This window comes from Borostomias antarcticus (genome assembly GCF_949987555.1).
Source record: "Borostomias antarcticus genome assembly, chromosome: 9".
NCBI classification, from domain to species: domain Eukaryota; kingdom Metazoa; phylum Chordata; class Actinopteri; order Stomiiformes; family Stomiidae; genus Borostomias; species Borostomias antarcticus.
This window is the reverse complement of record NC_140242.1, coordinates 6,444,809-6,462,593: the sequence shown is the minus strand read 5'-3', so window position 1 is coordinate 6,462,593 and position 17,785 is coordinate 6,444,809. Positions and strand designations below refer to the sequence as shown.

The window sequence follows — 17,785 nt, the reverse complement described above, 5'->3', positions numbered from 1 at the left end:
ACCATGCCACATACGACACAGGTAGAAACGGAAAAATAAATCATGCATTGCGAGTTTCCCCCATGCGTCCAGCGCCGGAGAATTAATGACACACTTCATTAAATGAGCCGGGCCAGGCCGGGTCCGCCTCCTCCTTGATTGAGGCGCAAAGCTAATTGAGTGATTGACTGCGAAGTCCCGTACGTGCGTAACGACCGGAGCTTTAGGACGGAGCTGGCCAGGACGAGCGGGGCGTGCTGCGAGCGTGTCCTGGTCCGCGGGGAGGGGGAGGGGCATACAGCAGATGCATTTTACAGCGTGATTCTCCCATAAATCCACGGGCCGAGCTGCTAACTGAAACCACATGTTTTGTTTTGTTTTAAATCTAAATAACTACCGCGCCGTGCGGCCGGTATCGGGTTGCCCCTGCTCCGCTCTGCGAGCGAAAAAAGTGCTATTTAGCTCTTGTCGTTGCCCCCGTCTCAGAAATCACCGAGAGCATGTACGCGTATTTGCCAGAGGAATTGGCACGGCGAAGCCCAGACAAACTTTGTCAAACTTTGTTAGCTTTCAATAGCAGCCGCCAGCTCCTCCTCCTCCTCGGCCCCATATGGCTGCCATACATCACGTTTTGCCACACTTCTGAGCAAGAGAAATTCCAGCCGGTGAGAAAGCCCCCCCCCCCAGACACCTGCCTGGGTCCGGTATATCTGTTTAAACTGAACCAGGCTGTCCCACTGACACTGTTTACCTCAGTCATGTCCATAATCTAATAGAACAATGTTGCGTTTGTGTTTGAGAATTATACAAGCGCCCACTCTAGGGAGCGAACTCACTGACTGATCTGAGTTGACTGGCGCAGGTACCTTAGCATTAGCGGTTCTGCGCTAGCAGCTAGAATAGATGGTTCACATGCTACAGAACTAAGGATGATTATCAGATCTGGAGCTGGAAGAGCCAAGTCAACTGTTATTTCTGTCTGGTGGCTTTAAAGCCCTGAGTAACTGTGGCCTTTAACTCCCTAATAGAAACGGAACCATGTTGATTTCTGGACATGTTTTCATTTTTTTTCAGGCTGGGAGCCCAATTCATCTATCGCACATGATTTATGATTACAGCGCTAAGAACTCTTAATGGCCTCTTCGGAGGACGTTCTGTTGTGTGGATGCTCTGGTACTGGGCCGGGTCAGACGCCTGTCTGGGGGCTGTGGAAGCCGCTGCCCGGCCCGGTCATGTCTCTAATTGTAAGCATGTTTGAGGGAAGGAGGGTTCTCAGCTGAGGAATCAGAAGCCATGCCACAGGATATTACTCTCTCTCTCTTCTCTCTCTCTCTCTCTCTTTCTCTCTCTCTCTCTCGGCATGTCTGTCTCTCTCTCTCTCTTTCTCGGCATGTCTGTCTCTCTCTCTCTTTCTCCCTTCTCTCTCTCTCTCTCTCGCTCGGCATGTCTGTCTCTCTCTCTCTCTCTCTCTCTCGCTCAGCATGTCTGTCTCTCTCTCTCTCTTGCTCGGCATGTCTGTCTCTCACTCTCTCTCTCTTTCTCTCTTCTCTCTCGCTCGGCATGTCTGTCTCTCTCTCTTTCTCTCTTCTCTCTCTCTCTCGCTCGGCATGTCTGTCTCTCTCTCTCTCTCTCTCTTCTCTCTCTCTCGCTCGGCATGTCTGTCTCTCTCTCTCTCTTTCTCTCTCTTTCTCTCTCTCTTCTCTCTCTCTCTCAGCATGTCTGTCTCTCTCTCTCTTTCTCTCTCCTCTCTCTCTCTCTCGCTCGGCATGTCTGTCTCTCTCTCTCTTTCTCTCTCTCTCGCTCGGCATGTCTGTCTCTCTCTCTTTCTGTCTCTCTCTCGCTCGGCATGTCTGTCTCTCTCTCTCTCTTCTCTCTCTCGCTCGGCATGTCTGTCTCTCTCTCTCTTTCTCTCTCTCGCTCGGCATGTCTGTCTCTCTCTCTTCTCGCTCTCGCTCGCCATGTCTGTCTCTCTCTCTTTCTCTCTTCTCTCTCTCGGCATGTCTGTCTCTCTCTCTCTCTTCTCTCTCTCGCTTGGCATGTCTGTCTCTCTCTCTCTCTCTTTCTCTCTTCTCTCTCTCTCTCTCTCGCTCGGCATGTCTGTCTCTCTCTTTCTCTCTTTTCTCTCTCTCTCTCGCTCGGCATGTCTGTCTCTCTCTCTCTCTTTTCTCTCTCTCTCTCGCTCGGCATGTCTGTCTCTCAGTTCGCCAACAGGGTGCCGCTGTGCTTCTCATTAAGGGGGGGGGGCTCGTGTGAGCCCCCGGTGACACAGCAAGACTGAAGGACTCACAACCCCACAACAATGAGAGGCTGACGCGCAGGATAATAGAGGCCTAAACAGGCCTTCTGTCAGCAACTCTGATCCAGCCTCAAATGAAAGAGCACAAACACACTCCCCGGTAGTTTAATTTACAGCGTGTGTGCCGTCTCAACGTTCGCAGGTCACGGTGCACTGCGGGGCCAAATGCTAAGTGTGCTGTGCTCACCGATGTGCAGGTACGGCACAGTAGCTAATCATTCTTTTCCATTTGTGCGGAGCGGAATTCAATTATGGGAAGTAAATGTTCTGCTGCAGCGGGAGGAATGCAGGTCTGCCGGGCGGTACCTTCGCGTTCTCGATGCACGGACAAATGGCCCATGCAGCGCTGGCCTGGACATCTGGATTGGGGTTTTTCAACAAGGACCAGAGCAGACGCACTCCATCCAGGCGGTCAATAATCCTGCAGGGAGAGAGAGGAAAAGAGAGAGAGAGAGAGAGGGGGGGGGGAAAGAGAGAGAGAGAGGGGGCATATTACATGATCATATTGTGATTTAGTTACAGTACTCTATTCTTTCATGATTTCACCATTTACACTTCCGAAGAGCGTTTCCTGACTGGAAATCATCTTGCGCGGGTTCCAGGCCCCCCAAGTGCACGTTGTAGGTTCAGGATCAAAGGAGCCTGCCGTTCCGTACGGGCTTTCAATCACCAGCCACCTCCTCCTCTAGTCCCAGTCCCAGCCCCGGTCTGTCCAACCCACCCACGCTCTGTTTGGTAAAGTGTATCTCCATGGGAAAGCGCAGTGACAGTGGGCCAGAGGTTAAACTGCTCTGACTTCATGTACAGCGGGGCCCATGCACGCATATTTATATATAGAACCGAGACAAACTTATACTGTATGGTTGGTGGTACAGCTCGTTTTCATTGAGGGTCCCAAAAAAAAAAGGGGGGGACCTCTTTCCAAATCAAACAGAGTCAGAGACAGGTCTCTCTATATTTCAATGCGTCTGAGCGGAGTTTACTTAAGCAGAAGTGGTATTTCATGCTGCGTACATGGCTGTAGTCAAGGCTGTAGCCGGGGTCTGGGAACCCGGAGGATTAGGCCACAGTGCGCCCGTTGTCTGGTAGAAATAACATGTAACCTGTTCCCCATGTGTGCGTCTTCCACCAACAAGGCCCACATTGAATGCCGTCATAATTACTTAAACACTCCCTAATCGCAGTATCTCCGTGACGGGCAGCGAGCGAGCGCTCATCAGGCACGTCCCCAGCCCCATCCGTCTTCCCTTTGCACGTAAATCAGTCCGGGGGGATCATAACGCAAGATGGGAGTCCGCGGGGGACTCTTAAATCAACAACAACAAAACCCTAACTTCATATCCTCCGCCAGAGCAGCGCCGTCCTCCCGGGGATGGCAGGTATGAGACGCGCTAGCGTGTGAGGAGGAGGGGAGCGGGGCGGGCACGGACCGGCGTGTGCTCCGGCGTGTCGCTACGCGGGGGCCGATCAGAGGGCGCTGCGGCGCCGTGGCGTGCGCCACGTGATCCGGAGCTTCCGCACTTCTGCGGTCCCGTGCCGTCTATGATGTCATCGGCCGCATTGGGCCGCAGTCAGTAGTGAGGAGCTGGGAGAGAGAATGTGGAGCCGACAGATAAGCGATCAGCTAGTTTTGAATGTCGAGTGCTTTTGAATGACATGATTCATTGAAATAGATAAGCGGCTTCCAAATGTCTCCATCCAAGGCGATGTTCTATGTACGAAGCTATGCATTAAGCTACAGTAAACCATAAAACAAAGATGCTTGAGTAGCAGACAAGTTTTCTGCACCTGATAAATCTTGTTGATATCAGAGATTGGAGGCATACTGCTGTATACATGGTCTGTATCATCCTGTGTTGACAATAGCAGGAATGAGTCCTACCAGTTCTCCTAATCTAAAAAACAGCGCTGACCATACTGGTTTGGAGCAGGAAACAATCAAATGTGAGCTATGTTAATTGCTTAGCAAACTACTGTACACAGGTCTCAAAATAAGCCATCGCCACAAGACATACAAAAAGCCCTTGTGGAAACAAATAACGACTTTCTGTCCACAGCTGAGTGTAAACGTTAAAAAATTACAAGCTCTGGCCTAAATATATATTCCATGAGAAAACATGGATAGCAGAGTACATCGAATGGTCTGGGTGCAGAATATTTCTCAGGCTCTGTTGAATCTCAGTTGGACTTAATTGCTGAAATGTCCTTATTTCATCAAAACAAAACACTGCACTTTTATTGTGCCACTGTGGTGTTGCCGACACATAAATGTAATAGTCCAGCATACAATGGCGTTAATGACTAGCTAACAACACGCAGTTGCGCCTCAAGTTCTTCATTTGTGTCCAGTGTAAATGAAGAAGGGTCTTGCAGTCTCTATAACACCCCTGTAAAGGCAGTGAGATTCCCATGGGCCAGAAGGTTTACATGCAGCGTGTTGTACTGCAGCTCTGAAGGGGAGGGCCCCTAAATGAGCATGTGCAGCTGTAGCAGTGAGACTGGACTTCACTGTTTGTGCTTTTGCAGCCATGATGCCTTGGGCAGCTGTAGGTATGCTGGTCTGACCAGCTCACTAGCGAGCGTGACCGCTGAGCTACAGTAAAACACTGGGACACGCACCACAACCCTATTTATCACAGCAAGGTACAATAAACAAAGAGTTGTTTATTGAGCTGCCCGTCACCGAGCAGCAGATGAAAGCGAAACCTGTGTGAAATTAAAATGTTACATAATCCTGAAATACATTTTGACATCCCTTTCAGGGGCATGATGCCAACATGCATTATAGGACAAGCATAATCATGCACCAGGACCTGACTTCAAAAGGTACCTCGGCAAACTCAACTGATTTAATACCGATAATGACTTATCTGTGCTACTGCATGTACAGCATAATGCATTAGTAATGTACCATTCCATAAATACACAATCACTTCACACTTCATTATGTCACATCTGCTCTAAACGCCCTCCCCCATTGTCAGGTAGTGTTAGAGGAGTATTTCTCCTGTAGACCGAGACTCACGCCATGTTTTCCGGCTCGGTGGCGCAGGCCCCCACGGCCTTGGTGACGTTGACCAGCAGGGCCTGGTTGGTGCCGGTCAGCAGGCCGACCAGGGACGGGATGCCCCCGGACTTGCGGATGGTGGCCCGGTTGGCCGTCTGCCGGGCGCACTCGCCCAGGGCCCCCACCACGTTGACCAGCACCTCCTCGGGCTGCTCCGTCAGCAGGCCCACCAGGGTCTCCAAGGCCTTGTACTCCTGAAACCTGGGGGGGACAGAAGCACATCTGAGTCAGCTACTATTCACTAATACTGTCAGCTACTATTCACTAATACTGTCAGTTACTATTCACTAATACTGTCAGCTACTATTCACTAATACTGTCAGCTACTATTCACTAATACTGTCAGCTACTATTCACTCATACTCTCAGCTACTATTCAGTAATACTGTCAGCTACTATTCACTCATACTGTCAGCTACTATTCAGTAATACTGTCAGTTACTATTCACTCATACTCTCAGCTACTATTCACTCATACTCTCAGCTACTATTCACTAATACTGTCAGCTACTATTCACTAATACTGTCAGCTACTATTCAGTAATACTGTCAGTTACTATTCACTCATACTCTCAGTTACTATTCACTCATACTCTCAGCTACTATTCACTAATACTGTCAGCTACTATTCACTAATACTGTCAGCTACTATTCACTCATACTCTCAGCTACTATTCACTAATACTGTCAGTTACTATTCACTCATACTCTCAGCTACTATTCACTAATACTGTCAGTTACTATTCAGTAATACTGTCAGTTACTATTCACTCATACTCTCAGCTACTATTCACTAATACTGTCAGTTACTATTCACTAATACTGTCAGTTACTATTCACTAATACTGTCAGTTACTATTCACTAATACTGTCAGCTACTATTCACTCATACTCTCAGCTACTATTCACTCATACTCTCAGCTACTATTCACTAATACTGTCAGCTACTATTCAGTAATACTGTCAGTTACTATTCACTAATACTGTCAGTTACTATTCACTAATACTGTCAGCTACTATTCACTAATACTGTCAGTTACTATTCACTAATACTGTCAGCTACTATTCAGTCATACTGTCAGTTACTATTCACTCATACTCTCAGCTACTATTCACTCATACTGTCAGTTACTATTCACTAATACTGTCAGCTACTATTCACTAATACTGTCAGTTACTATTCACTAATACTGTCAGTTACTATTCACTAATACTGTCAGTTACTATTCACTAATACTGTCAGCTACTATTCACTCATGCTGTCAGTTACTATTCACTAATACTGTCAGTTACTATTCACTAATACTGTCAGTTACTATTCACTAATACTGTCAGCTACTATTCACTAATACTGTCAGCTACTATTCACTCATACTGTCAGCTACTATTCACTAATACTCTCAGCTACTATTCAGTAATACTGTCAGTTACTATTCACTAATACTGTCAGTTACTATTCACTAATACTGTCAGCTACTATTCACTAATACTGCCAGCTACTATTCACTCATACTGTCAGCTACTATTCACCCATACTCTCAGCTACTATTCACTAATACTGTCAGCTACTATTCACTAATACTGTCAGCTACTATTCACTAATACTGTCAGCTACTATTCACTCATACTCTCAGCTACTATTCAGTAATACTGTCAGCTACTATTCACTAATACTGTCAGCTACTATTCAGTAATACTGTCAGTTACTATTCACTCATACTCTCAGCTACTATTCACTCATACTCTCAGCTACTATTCAGTAATACTGTCAGTTACTATTCACTCATACTCTCAGCTACTATTCACTAATACTGTCAGCTACTATTCACTAATACTGTCAGCTACTATTCACTCATACTCTCAGCTACTATTCACTAATACTGTCAGCTACTATTCAGTAATACTGTCAGTTACTATTCACTCATACTCTCAGCTACTATTCACTAATACTGTCAGTTACTATTCAGTAATACTGTCAGTTACTATTCACTCATACTCTCAGCTACTATTCACTAATACTGTCAGTTACTATTCAGTAATACTGTCAGTTACTATTCACTCATACTCTCAGCTACTATTCACTAATACTGTCAGTTACTATTCAGTAATACTGTCAGTTACTATTCACTCATACTCTCAGCTACTATTCACTAATACTGTCAGTTACTATTCACTAATACTGTCAGCTACTATTCACTCATACTGTCAGTTACTATTCACTCATACTGTCAGCTACTATTCAGTAATACTGTCAGTTACTATTCACTAATACTGTCAGTTACTATTCACTAATACTGTCAGCTACTATTCACTAATACTGTCAGTTACTATTCACTAATACTGTCAGCTACTATTCACTCATACTCTCAGCTACTATTCACTCATACTCTCAGCTACTATTCACTAATACTGTCAGCTACTATTCAGTAATACTGTCAGTTACTATTCACTAATACTGTCAGTTACTATTCACTAATACTGTCAGCTACTATTCACTAATACTGTCAGTTACTATTCACTCATACTGTCAGCTACTATTCACTCATACTGTCAGTTACTATTCACTCATACTCTCAGCTACTATTCACTCATACTGTCAGTTACTATTCACTAATACTGTCAGCTACTATTCACTAATACTGTCAGTTACTATTCACTAATACTGTCAGTTACTATTCACTAATACTGTCAGTTACTATTCACTAATACTGTCAGCTACTATTCACTCATGCTGTCAGTTACTATTCACTAATACTGTCAGTTACTATTCACTAATACTGTCAGTTACTATTCACTAATACTGTCAGCTACTATTCACTAATACTGTCAGCTACTATTCACTCATACTGTCAGCTACTATTCACTAATACTCTCAGCTACTATTCAGTAATACTGTCAGTTACTATTCACTAATACTGTCAGTTACTATTCACTAATACTGTCAGCTACTATTCACTAATACTGTCAGCTACTATTCACTCATACTGTCAGCTACTATTCACCCATACTCTCAGCTACTATTCACTAATACTGTCAGCTACTATTCACTAATACTGTCAGCTACTATTCACTAATACTGTCAGCTACTATTCACTCATACTGTCAGCTACTATTCACTCATACTGTCAGCTACTATTCACTAATACTGTCAGCTACTATTCACTAATACTGTCAGCTACTATTCACTAATACTGTCAGTTACTATTCACTAATACTGTCAGCTACTATTCACTCATACTCTCAGCTACTATTCACTCATACTGTCAGTTACTATTCACTCATGCTGTCAGCTACTATTCACTAATACTGTCAGCTACTATTCACCCATTCTGTCAGGTACTATTCACCCATTCTGTCAGGTACTATTCACTAATACTGTCAGTCACTGTTCACTAATACTGTCAGCTACTATTCCCTAAGCTACTATTCACTAATTATGTCAGCTACTATTCACTAACACTGTCAGCTACTATTCACTAATACTGTCAGTTACTATTCACTAATACTGTCAAATACGCAGGGCGCACTTGCATATTTGTAATAAAGAGGACACTTACTGAACATTTCAGTGCTAGAACTTATTTACCCCCCCCCCCCCCCCCCCCCGCTGAGCACTGAAGGGGGTAAATCAGCTGTTGGTTCCCAAGGTGACAGAAAGTCCAGGAAGTGGATTTATAAATGACTCTGACTGAGTACAGATCACTTGACCCGGTAGCACAGACCGTTTTCCCATGGATGCTCAAAGGTCCCGCACGCATGTACTTAGCATGACCGCAGGTTAGCTGCGGTTTGGTCTCGCTCCCTCCATCGCTGTGATTGTACTATGTTTTCCAGAGCTATAGAGTGGTAAACTACAGTAAACATTTAAGAGGGATATAATGTGGTCGCAGAAAGCCTCAACAGACCTCTGATGTACGGTTAGGTTCCTACGACTGTTTTTATTCACAGTTACGGTTGCTGGCAACACAGTCCGTAGTCCTATTGTAGAAAGTGTCCAAGGTCATTGGGCTTTGGTCAGGTTCCACCGACACAGCCTATTCTTGCAAGTAAAACCGTAATGAACCGGACGGGCTGCCAAGTGAACTGGACGGTATTCATCAAAGTATAACAATGTTATTCATGCAGCACACCACCATTGAAGTGTTATCTGCAGCGAGCTTACAGTGAAATTACCTTGTAATTGCGCACATAACTTTTGATAAATGGACTGCGAGTCATGTCTATTTTTGTTAAGCCAATCCCAGCGCACGTAATTGCGATGGGAAGAGAAACATAACACAAAGCCTCCCCGTCGGCCCCTACTGCAAACAGTGGGCTCCTCACAAGCCCAGGGCCAATTACAGCCCGTCTACAGACACAAGAGCCACATAGAGGCTTCTGGGCAGCAGAGTTTGTGATTGATCGCCCCCCTCCCTCTTTTTCTAAGTGGTCTGTTACAGTAAGAGTCATTTGATAGGTGTGAAGGGCTGTAACCCCGCCGTTTAGGCACTAGCAGACTGAGGGAGGGAGGGAGGGAGGATGAGAGAGGCGTTTTCGGAGACCCTCCACGAAGCTCGGCGTTGACCGTACTGGGGGACTGAGAGCTGCAGACTGACTACATTTGGCACCTAATAATATAGAAGAGAAAATAAGCCGACTTCAAACAAAGGCCAGCAGGCTCGGAGGACTAAATAGCTGTTGGGCTGGGCCGTAGCAGAGCGTGAGGTCGGAGAAGTATCATTACCGGGCCTGATTATGGTTTGCTCATCGTCAGTTGGAAGAGAGGGAAACGGGAGGGATGGTAGTCAGTAATTGGCACTGAACCCCACAATCTTGACCCGAAACATTATTGTGTTGGCATTGGCAAATATGGTCAGAGACTATGCAACATTGACTTTCCATTGCAGGGTTATTCCCCGAGCCTTTTGTTCCGGATGAGAGCTAAGCTTTTACATAGCTTTTGTGTGTGTCCAACTGTCCATAACACCTCGATATGTGGGTTAAAAAAGGCCACATATCAATGCGTTCATAAATCTGCCTTTAAATCTGCACAAAGTAATTTTCCAAGAATGAGAGAAGAGGATTGGATTTTCTACAAAAGGCTTTTCCTCCATACAGGACTTCAGCCTTTCTGCCATATTGAGTCTTACGGAAATCACACAGTAAGCTCTGGCCATTTAAACTATGTGAGCTTTAAATAAACATACTTAACTTATGAATGTAATTATATTTTTGGCCATCAATCATCCCTCATTTTGATGCATCATTAATCAGGCAAATGGCTAACACATGCTACTTCTGGTCTTTAGTGTAGGTCTCTGCCCAGCTAGGGCCCATGCAGACTGTAGGGTCCATGTTAAAGATCACTCACACAAAGGCACGCTGTCTGCTATTGGCTACAAGGTCTGTTGGAGTTCTTCACGTGAAAAGAAAAAAACGATGTAGACACAAAAAAAATCTCTCTCTCATTACTGCTGCTGTAAAATATATTCCAAAATGATTTTCGTCTCAAAACACCAGTCGGCCTGTGATTGATTCTGAAACGAACACACGCCCCGAACAACTCTCCATGAAGCTCTCTATTACCGTGAGCAGCTCTGCCTGTTTGACAGTAATGGCTTGGTCATTCCATTCCAAGCCTGCGTCTGACCTTGACATTTTTATATGTTATTCAAATAACCCTGGGAGGGTTTTTCAAGAAAAAAAAAACGACAGATTGCGCTCGCAAATTTAAAGTGCACGTTAAAACACTTGTGCAGCATCATGCTGGTTAAAACACTTGTGCAGTATCATGCTGGTTTCCTCCTCGGAGCCCCGGCCAGAGTTCACCTCTGTTCACACCCAACCGCTCACGCGTTCCCAAAAAACACAACAACACAATGGTGCGCACAGGGAAGGAACCGCTAAACGGGAACATAGTAACGGTGTTGTGGACCTCTGGTTATCTTACATAGAACCCCCACCCCTCCTTATATGAGAGGGGCAACTTTCAAAGTGCTTTGATGTTTGTAAATGACGTGTCACCAATTGCGGTTTATAAGTGTTATGGGTATCATTATTATCATATGCTATTATTATTATTATCATGCTTATTATTGCCTTTCTGCATAGCAACAGGGTAATTACAACACTAAGGCAAGTGGCCTGTAATAGCAGCAAGTGTATTAAGACACATTACTCACTGCCAGTGTAGTGAACTTGCTTTATCGCCTTGCCAAGCTGCACTCTGAAGGGTTCCCGATCGCTGCCATGTTTTCCTGTTGTTTTTTTGTGGGGGCGTTTTTTTTGCGTGTGTTCAGAACTGGACTGAATATGAATGCTTGTTTGGGAGCCAGAGACTGAGGAGAGGTCTGAAAGGTTCACTCTGTACCCTGAAAAACCATCCGAATACTGGGAGTCTGAGTGTGTGCCGGGACATGTTGCCAGCTGCCACTCCTTCCTCACGAAAAACTAGATCAACTGTTTACAGCAATATGTCCTCCCTATCCCTTACGAGCTTGGCAGAAGAGACAGGGACATGTCCACCTGTCCGACAGAGATGTTACTGGCATTGTTCTGATTATGGGATCTTTATCTAATTGGATATGGCAACAGGCACTCGCTTCCAGTTGGGAGGACTTAACTTAGACTCTAAATGTAGGATATCATCCTGTCAGTTGTGAAATATGAGGTGGAGAGAGACCGGTGCGACTGCTACTGGGCCCTGTTTTATTATTTTTAGAATTCCTCTGCAGTTTGAATCCTACAGTGTTTTTGAGTCAGACGCCGGATATTTCCACACATTTATTACCTCACCGTAAAACCCTGAAAAGTCTGACAACACTCTTATCCTGCAAATGCATACTAGACACCGTCTTATCGGCCTGTTGGCTGCGTTTGCGAAAATAAACCTTCAATTTATTATGAAGTTACTGTGGTTTAAGATGAGTGCATATGGGTTGTGTTCTACATCACCTGAGTAATACTGAAAAAGAAAATAAATATGACTAAATCTGTTCTCTTTTTTTTTTTTTTCATGGAAGTACCTTTGCATCAGTGGGGAGCTGCCAGGGCACGATTCCTGGGGGCTATTTTGAGGGAAAATTACTGACTTAAAAAATCATCAGATGCAAAATCAAGCCAGGCGCTGTTCCAGATATGTCACCGCTGAAGGAACTAAACGACAGATTAATAATCGTCAGTGTGCCGTACATGACAAACGATTTAAGAGTCTGTCAGCTTGCTTTTCTGACATTAGGGAATAGTAATTTCTAAGGCGGCGTTCTCTTGGACCGTTCGCCTGCGTCGGATACCAGTGGGGGACCAGCCATGACTAACACATCAGTAGTGTCTCGGTAAAATCAACACTTTGCTTCATCTTCTGTTAACAGTGGAAAAGAGATCGTTCCTCTTCCAAACAGTCACATAAATGATCAGCGTAATAGAATACGTACAAAAACTTTACGTTTTTTCAGCCAAAAAATCTCTTCGACCAGACGCAACGTACAGTAATGGATGACAACGCCTGAGAGTGGAAAAAGTGAGACGCGTATGTGTGAGACCAACGAGAGACCCCATAAAAACAGCACGTGTGACGGCTGCTCATCGACCGGCGCTTGCTCCGAGTTCGCTCCGCCCCCTAACTGCTGTCACAGGGATTTTCATTACAATGTGCTGTGCATCTATTCGCCATTACTGCTAAACACCTTCAACCACACACTGCGAGACCCTCCCTAACCACACTAAGTTTATTCCAATCCTTGCGGGCACATAATGCTGAACTGCTATTAATTGCCTTCAGGAATGAGTCTCATTAGATAACTAGCTGTTCTTCTGTAAGTAATTTGTCAAAGTCAAACTAATCCTTTACCACTAAACACATAAGCATGGCCCTAATACATGAGGTGAGGAATCTGCTCCATGACTTTGTGGGATCCCTCCCTGACCAGAAAACACACACACTTTGGGAAGTGCGGACCGTGCTGTTCAGCCTCTGGGTGTGAATGTGTGTGTGTGTCATTGTGTATGTGAGTGAGTGCGAGTGTGTGCGTGTATGTGTGTGTGTATGTGTGTGTGTGTGTGTGTGTGAACGTGTGAGAGTAAGTGAGTGAGTGAGTGTGAGTGTGTGTGTGTGTGTGTGTGTGTGTGAGTGAGTGTGCATGCATGTCTGTGTGTGTGCATGCGTGTGTGTGTGTGTGTGTGTGTGTGTGTGTGTGAGAGAGAGTGTGTGTGTGTATGTGTGTGTGAGTGTGTGAGATTGTGTGTGTGTGTGGGTGTGAGTGTGTGTGTGCGTGTGAGTGTGTGCGTGTGGGTGTGAGTGTGTGTGTGGGTGTGAGTGTGTGTGTGTGGGCGGAGGGCGGTGCGTGATAATGAGGTGTAATAAGAACGCAGGGCCTAGGGCCCTGGTCTGGCCCTGGTCTGGCCCTGGTCTGGGCGTACTTAGCCACGTTCTCCATGCTGATGGAGCACTTCCAGATGGCCCCTGTGGTGGCGGCCAGGAGCTGCTTGTTGTCTGCCTGGCTCAGCAGAGACACCAGGGGCTGCAGGCCCCCGCAGCCACGCACCAGATCCCGCGTGCGCTGGTCCTCCGCACACTGGGGACGCACAGGCAGGGAGTCAAGCACGCTACAGAACAGGGACAGTCACAGAGAGACACTACAGAACACGGACAGTCACAGAGAGACACTACAGAACAGGGACAGTCACAGAGAGACACTACAGAACAGGGACAGTCACACAGAGACACTACAGAACAGAGACAGTCACAGAAAGAAAGAGAGAGAGAGAGATAGACAGACAGATACGCAGTAACATAGAGACAGACAGACAGACAGACAGACAGACAGACAGACAGACAGACAGACAGACAGACAGACAGACAGACAGACAGACAGACAGACAGATAGACAGACAGATAGATAGATAGACAAATAGATAGACAGACAGACAGACAGACAGACAGACAGACAGACAGATAGATAGATAGATAGATAGATAGATAGATAGATAGATAGATAGATAGATAGATAGATAGATAGATAGATAGATAGATAGATAGATAGATAGATAGATAGATGGATGGATGGATGGATGGATGGATGGATGGATGGATGGACGGACACATAGATGGATGGACGGACACAGACAGACAGACAGACAGACAGACAGACAGACAGGCAAGCAGACAGGCAGGCAGGCAGGCAGGCAGGCAGACAGACAGACAGACAGACAGACAGACAGACAGACAGACAGACAGACAGACAGACAGACATTGTGGGGAGGGGCACGCAGGAGAAAATGTATACGTAGTTGATGTTATTATTTGCAATTATAAGTCACTTTTCACTTATTAAACATGCACCTTGAAGATGGCGCTGGCGCAGTGCATCTGGAGCTCGTGGTTGTCACAGCTGAGGTTTTTGACCAGATCCTCAATCATGCCCTCAGTCTGAATGGCAATCCTGTAGCTTCTCTGTGCACCAGAGACCAGAAAGACAGGAACACACACACACACACGCACACGCACACGCACACACACACAAAGGCAACAGAGGATGTCAACGCCACGGCTGTCCCTGTTCAACCACAGCATGTGGTCAATCTGGCCACTAAACCGTGTGAACAGTTCCAACGGTTCTGTCAGGCCAAAATGTGTCCGGGGTAAGGAGTCAGATTATCTAATAACATTTTGACTTTTTGTTGTTGTTGCTAGCTGGTTGCTAGCTAGCTCGTCTGCTGTCAGTAAACATATAATATGCACATCTGCACATCTAATTGTAATTGTTTTAACTGAACGGGTTTTAGTCTGTTCTTATTATCATATCTATGTTATGCTTTGTTTTTAGTGTTATCTGTTATTCTTGTTTTATCACCGACTATTTTATTTATTTTTTATTTATTTTACTCGTCGCCACTGTAAATGAGGGCAACCTCAGTGTCCTTCGAGTCTAAATAAAGGTTATTGAATTGAATTGAATATCAACGTTTCTAATTCAATTGAATAAAAAATGTCTATAGAATTGAAAAATCCTGTCCACGAACATTAGCTACCAGTCTTGTCCACGAACGTTAGCCAGCTAGCTAACGTTAGCTCCCAACGTTTGGGGAACCCACGATCTGACAGCTGTTTTGTACAATTCGGTTCTATTCAAACTACGTTAGCTAGCTAGCCTAACATTTTATCTAGCTAGTGTGGGCGAGATTTTCTAGACATATTTTATTAAAAATAAATGTCTAATATTGGATATGTCTGAGATCAATGACAAGATAGCTTACTAGCTAGCTAGCTAGCTAGCAGAAAATATACAACCATTCTTTTACCCAGTCATAACGACCATTACGTCACCTGGACACCTTTTGGCCACCGGACACATTTTGGCCTGACAGCTCCTCCCTCCCTGACCTTGGATTTTCTCTCACACACACACACGCACACACACACACACACACACACACACACGCTCACCTCGGAGGCGCACTCCTGCAGAGTCCCCACCACAGGGATGAGCATACTGTGGTGGGGGGACTTGAGCAGGCGGGCCAGCAGGGGGATGGCCCCGGCCCTGCGGATGGCCTCCTTGTTCCTGCTGCTCTTGCTGCAGCTCCAGAGCGCCAGGGCGCCGCAGCGCGCCACCTCCACGTCCCGCGCCTGCTCCACCGTCAGGCTGGCAGAGTCGGGCACGCAGTCCAGCAGCTCCACCTGACCACGCACGCACACACACAAACGCACACACACACATACATACACACACGCATACACACACACACACGCACACGCATACACACACACACACGCACGCACACGCATACACACACACACACATACACACACACACGCATACACACACACACGCATACACACACACACACACACACATACAGACACACACACACACACATACTGTACAGTATTCCGTAAACACACACAAACATACAGTACCAGGCGGCACGTAGCTCGGGAGGTAGAGCTCCCGGTTCCCGGCAGATTGCCGAAGTGTCCTTGAGCAAGACGCTGAACCCCGAGTTGCTCACGAGCGGCACTCGTTAGCGCTGTCGCCTGGGTTCGATTCCCGCCTGGGGATGTTCTCCCCAGGGTGGTCAGGGACTCAGTTGGGGTATCTCCCCAGGGTGGTCAGGGACTCAGTTGGGGTATCTCCCCAGGGTGGTCAGGGACTCAGGTAGGGTATCTCCCAGGGTGGTCAGGTACTCAGGTGGGGTATCCCCCAGCGTTGTCACGTACTCAGTTGGGGTATCTCCCCAGCGTCGTCACATACTCAGGTGTGGTATCTCCCGAGCCTTTCTGTGCGGAGTTTGCATGTTCTCCTCATGTTTGAAAGGGTTTCCTCCCCATAAGCCGATACGAAAAACTTCAGTCCACTCCCTGACCGGGACTTGGACTGAGCACTTGGACCCTGGGCGCCACCTACGAGGCTGCCCACGGCTCCTGGCTGCCCCTGGAGGACGGCTTGGATGGGAAAATGCAGAGGACAAATTCCACCGGCGACCGCTGAAGTTATATGTGTGTGGGTTGCGTGCTCTGTCGCCGCTCACGTGTGTGTGTGTGTGTACTGTGTGTGTGTGTGTGTGTGTCACTGTCATGTGGTTGATTAAAGACCCTTCGAGGTCCTGTAATAATAATAATAATAATAATGATAAATCCATTCCGTCACGCTCAATGCATTTATACGACGGTTGCATTCAACGACACAAAACCTGATTGAAATGTAGCTTTGATCAAAGAATTAAGATTAGCCGGTGGTACCGTTAGAACGTGATTATGTGCCTCGTTAGATTTTTATTATGGCAGGGTCTGACAGAACCAAAACGCAGAGACACAGATGTTTGTGGAAGGGAGAGGGGGCAGGTGTGTAGATGTTTTATGGTTTATGACTGTCGGTTGGTGCGCTAATCCACAGCTGCCGGCAGGTGACACGGAGCAGGCCGCGCGCTATTACACAACGCTGCGGTTCAAAGGTGCTCTGCAGTTTAGCGTGAAATTAATCTGCCTAGCTGCAGCGACTGCAATGAGCACATCCGATCTGGACCCGAACGAAAATATACACGGAGTGGGCTTTAATCACAGGTCGCTCTGTCAATAAACATAAAAGCAGGTCTCGGGATGTCAGAGACATTCTATCTGTTTTTGCCTGGAACCGCTTTGATGTTTGTGATGGGAGACCAAGGGGTGAGTGGGGGGTAAGAGGGGTGGGTGCCGGCACAATCTGGCAACCCGGCGTCTGGTGACCGAATGTGGATGGGCCAGTGCAGTGAGGTTTGGTGCTGTGCTTTCTTTTGGGGAGAGCCAGGCTAGTTGAGGTAGTTGGATATGCGTTTCTGTGCAGCCCTGCCTGCTGTGTGAGCTGAGCTGTGTAGGACCATGTTGTTGCTGCATGGCTGTGGCGAGGCTATGCCCACACACAACTACTGTAAATAAACACGCACACAAACATTCACACTAACGCACACACACACACGCACGCACACAC

General features: G+C 46.3%; 1 protein-coding gene across 1 annotated transcript in view; it reads right to left on the bottom strand.

The window, feature by feature from the left end:
- The window catches only part of odad2 (outer dynein arm docking complex subunit 2), a gene marked incomplete at both ends in the record, with an annotated part of 45,571 nt that overhangs the window by 9,326 nt on the left and 18,460 nt on the right, over positions 1 to 17,785 (bottom strand). The window contains 5 exons of the mRNA XM_084443570.1: positions 2,582 to 2,696; positions 5,301 to 5,543; positions 13,740 to 13,894; positions 14,662 to 14,772; positions 15,766 to 15,999. Of these exons, the coding sequence (XP_084299696.1) occupies positions 2,582 to 2,696; positions 5,301 to 5,543; positions 13,740 to 13,894; positions 14,662 to 14,772; positions 15,766 to 15,999 (858 nt within the window). The remainder of the gene's footprint in view (positions 1 to 2,581; positions 2,697 to 5,300; positions 5,544 to 13,739; positions 13,895 to 14,661; positions 14,773 to 15,765; positions 16,000 to 17,785) is intronic.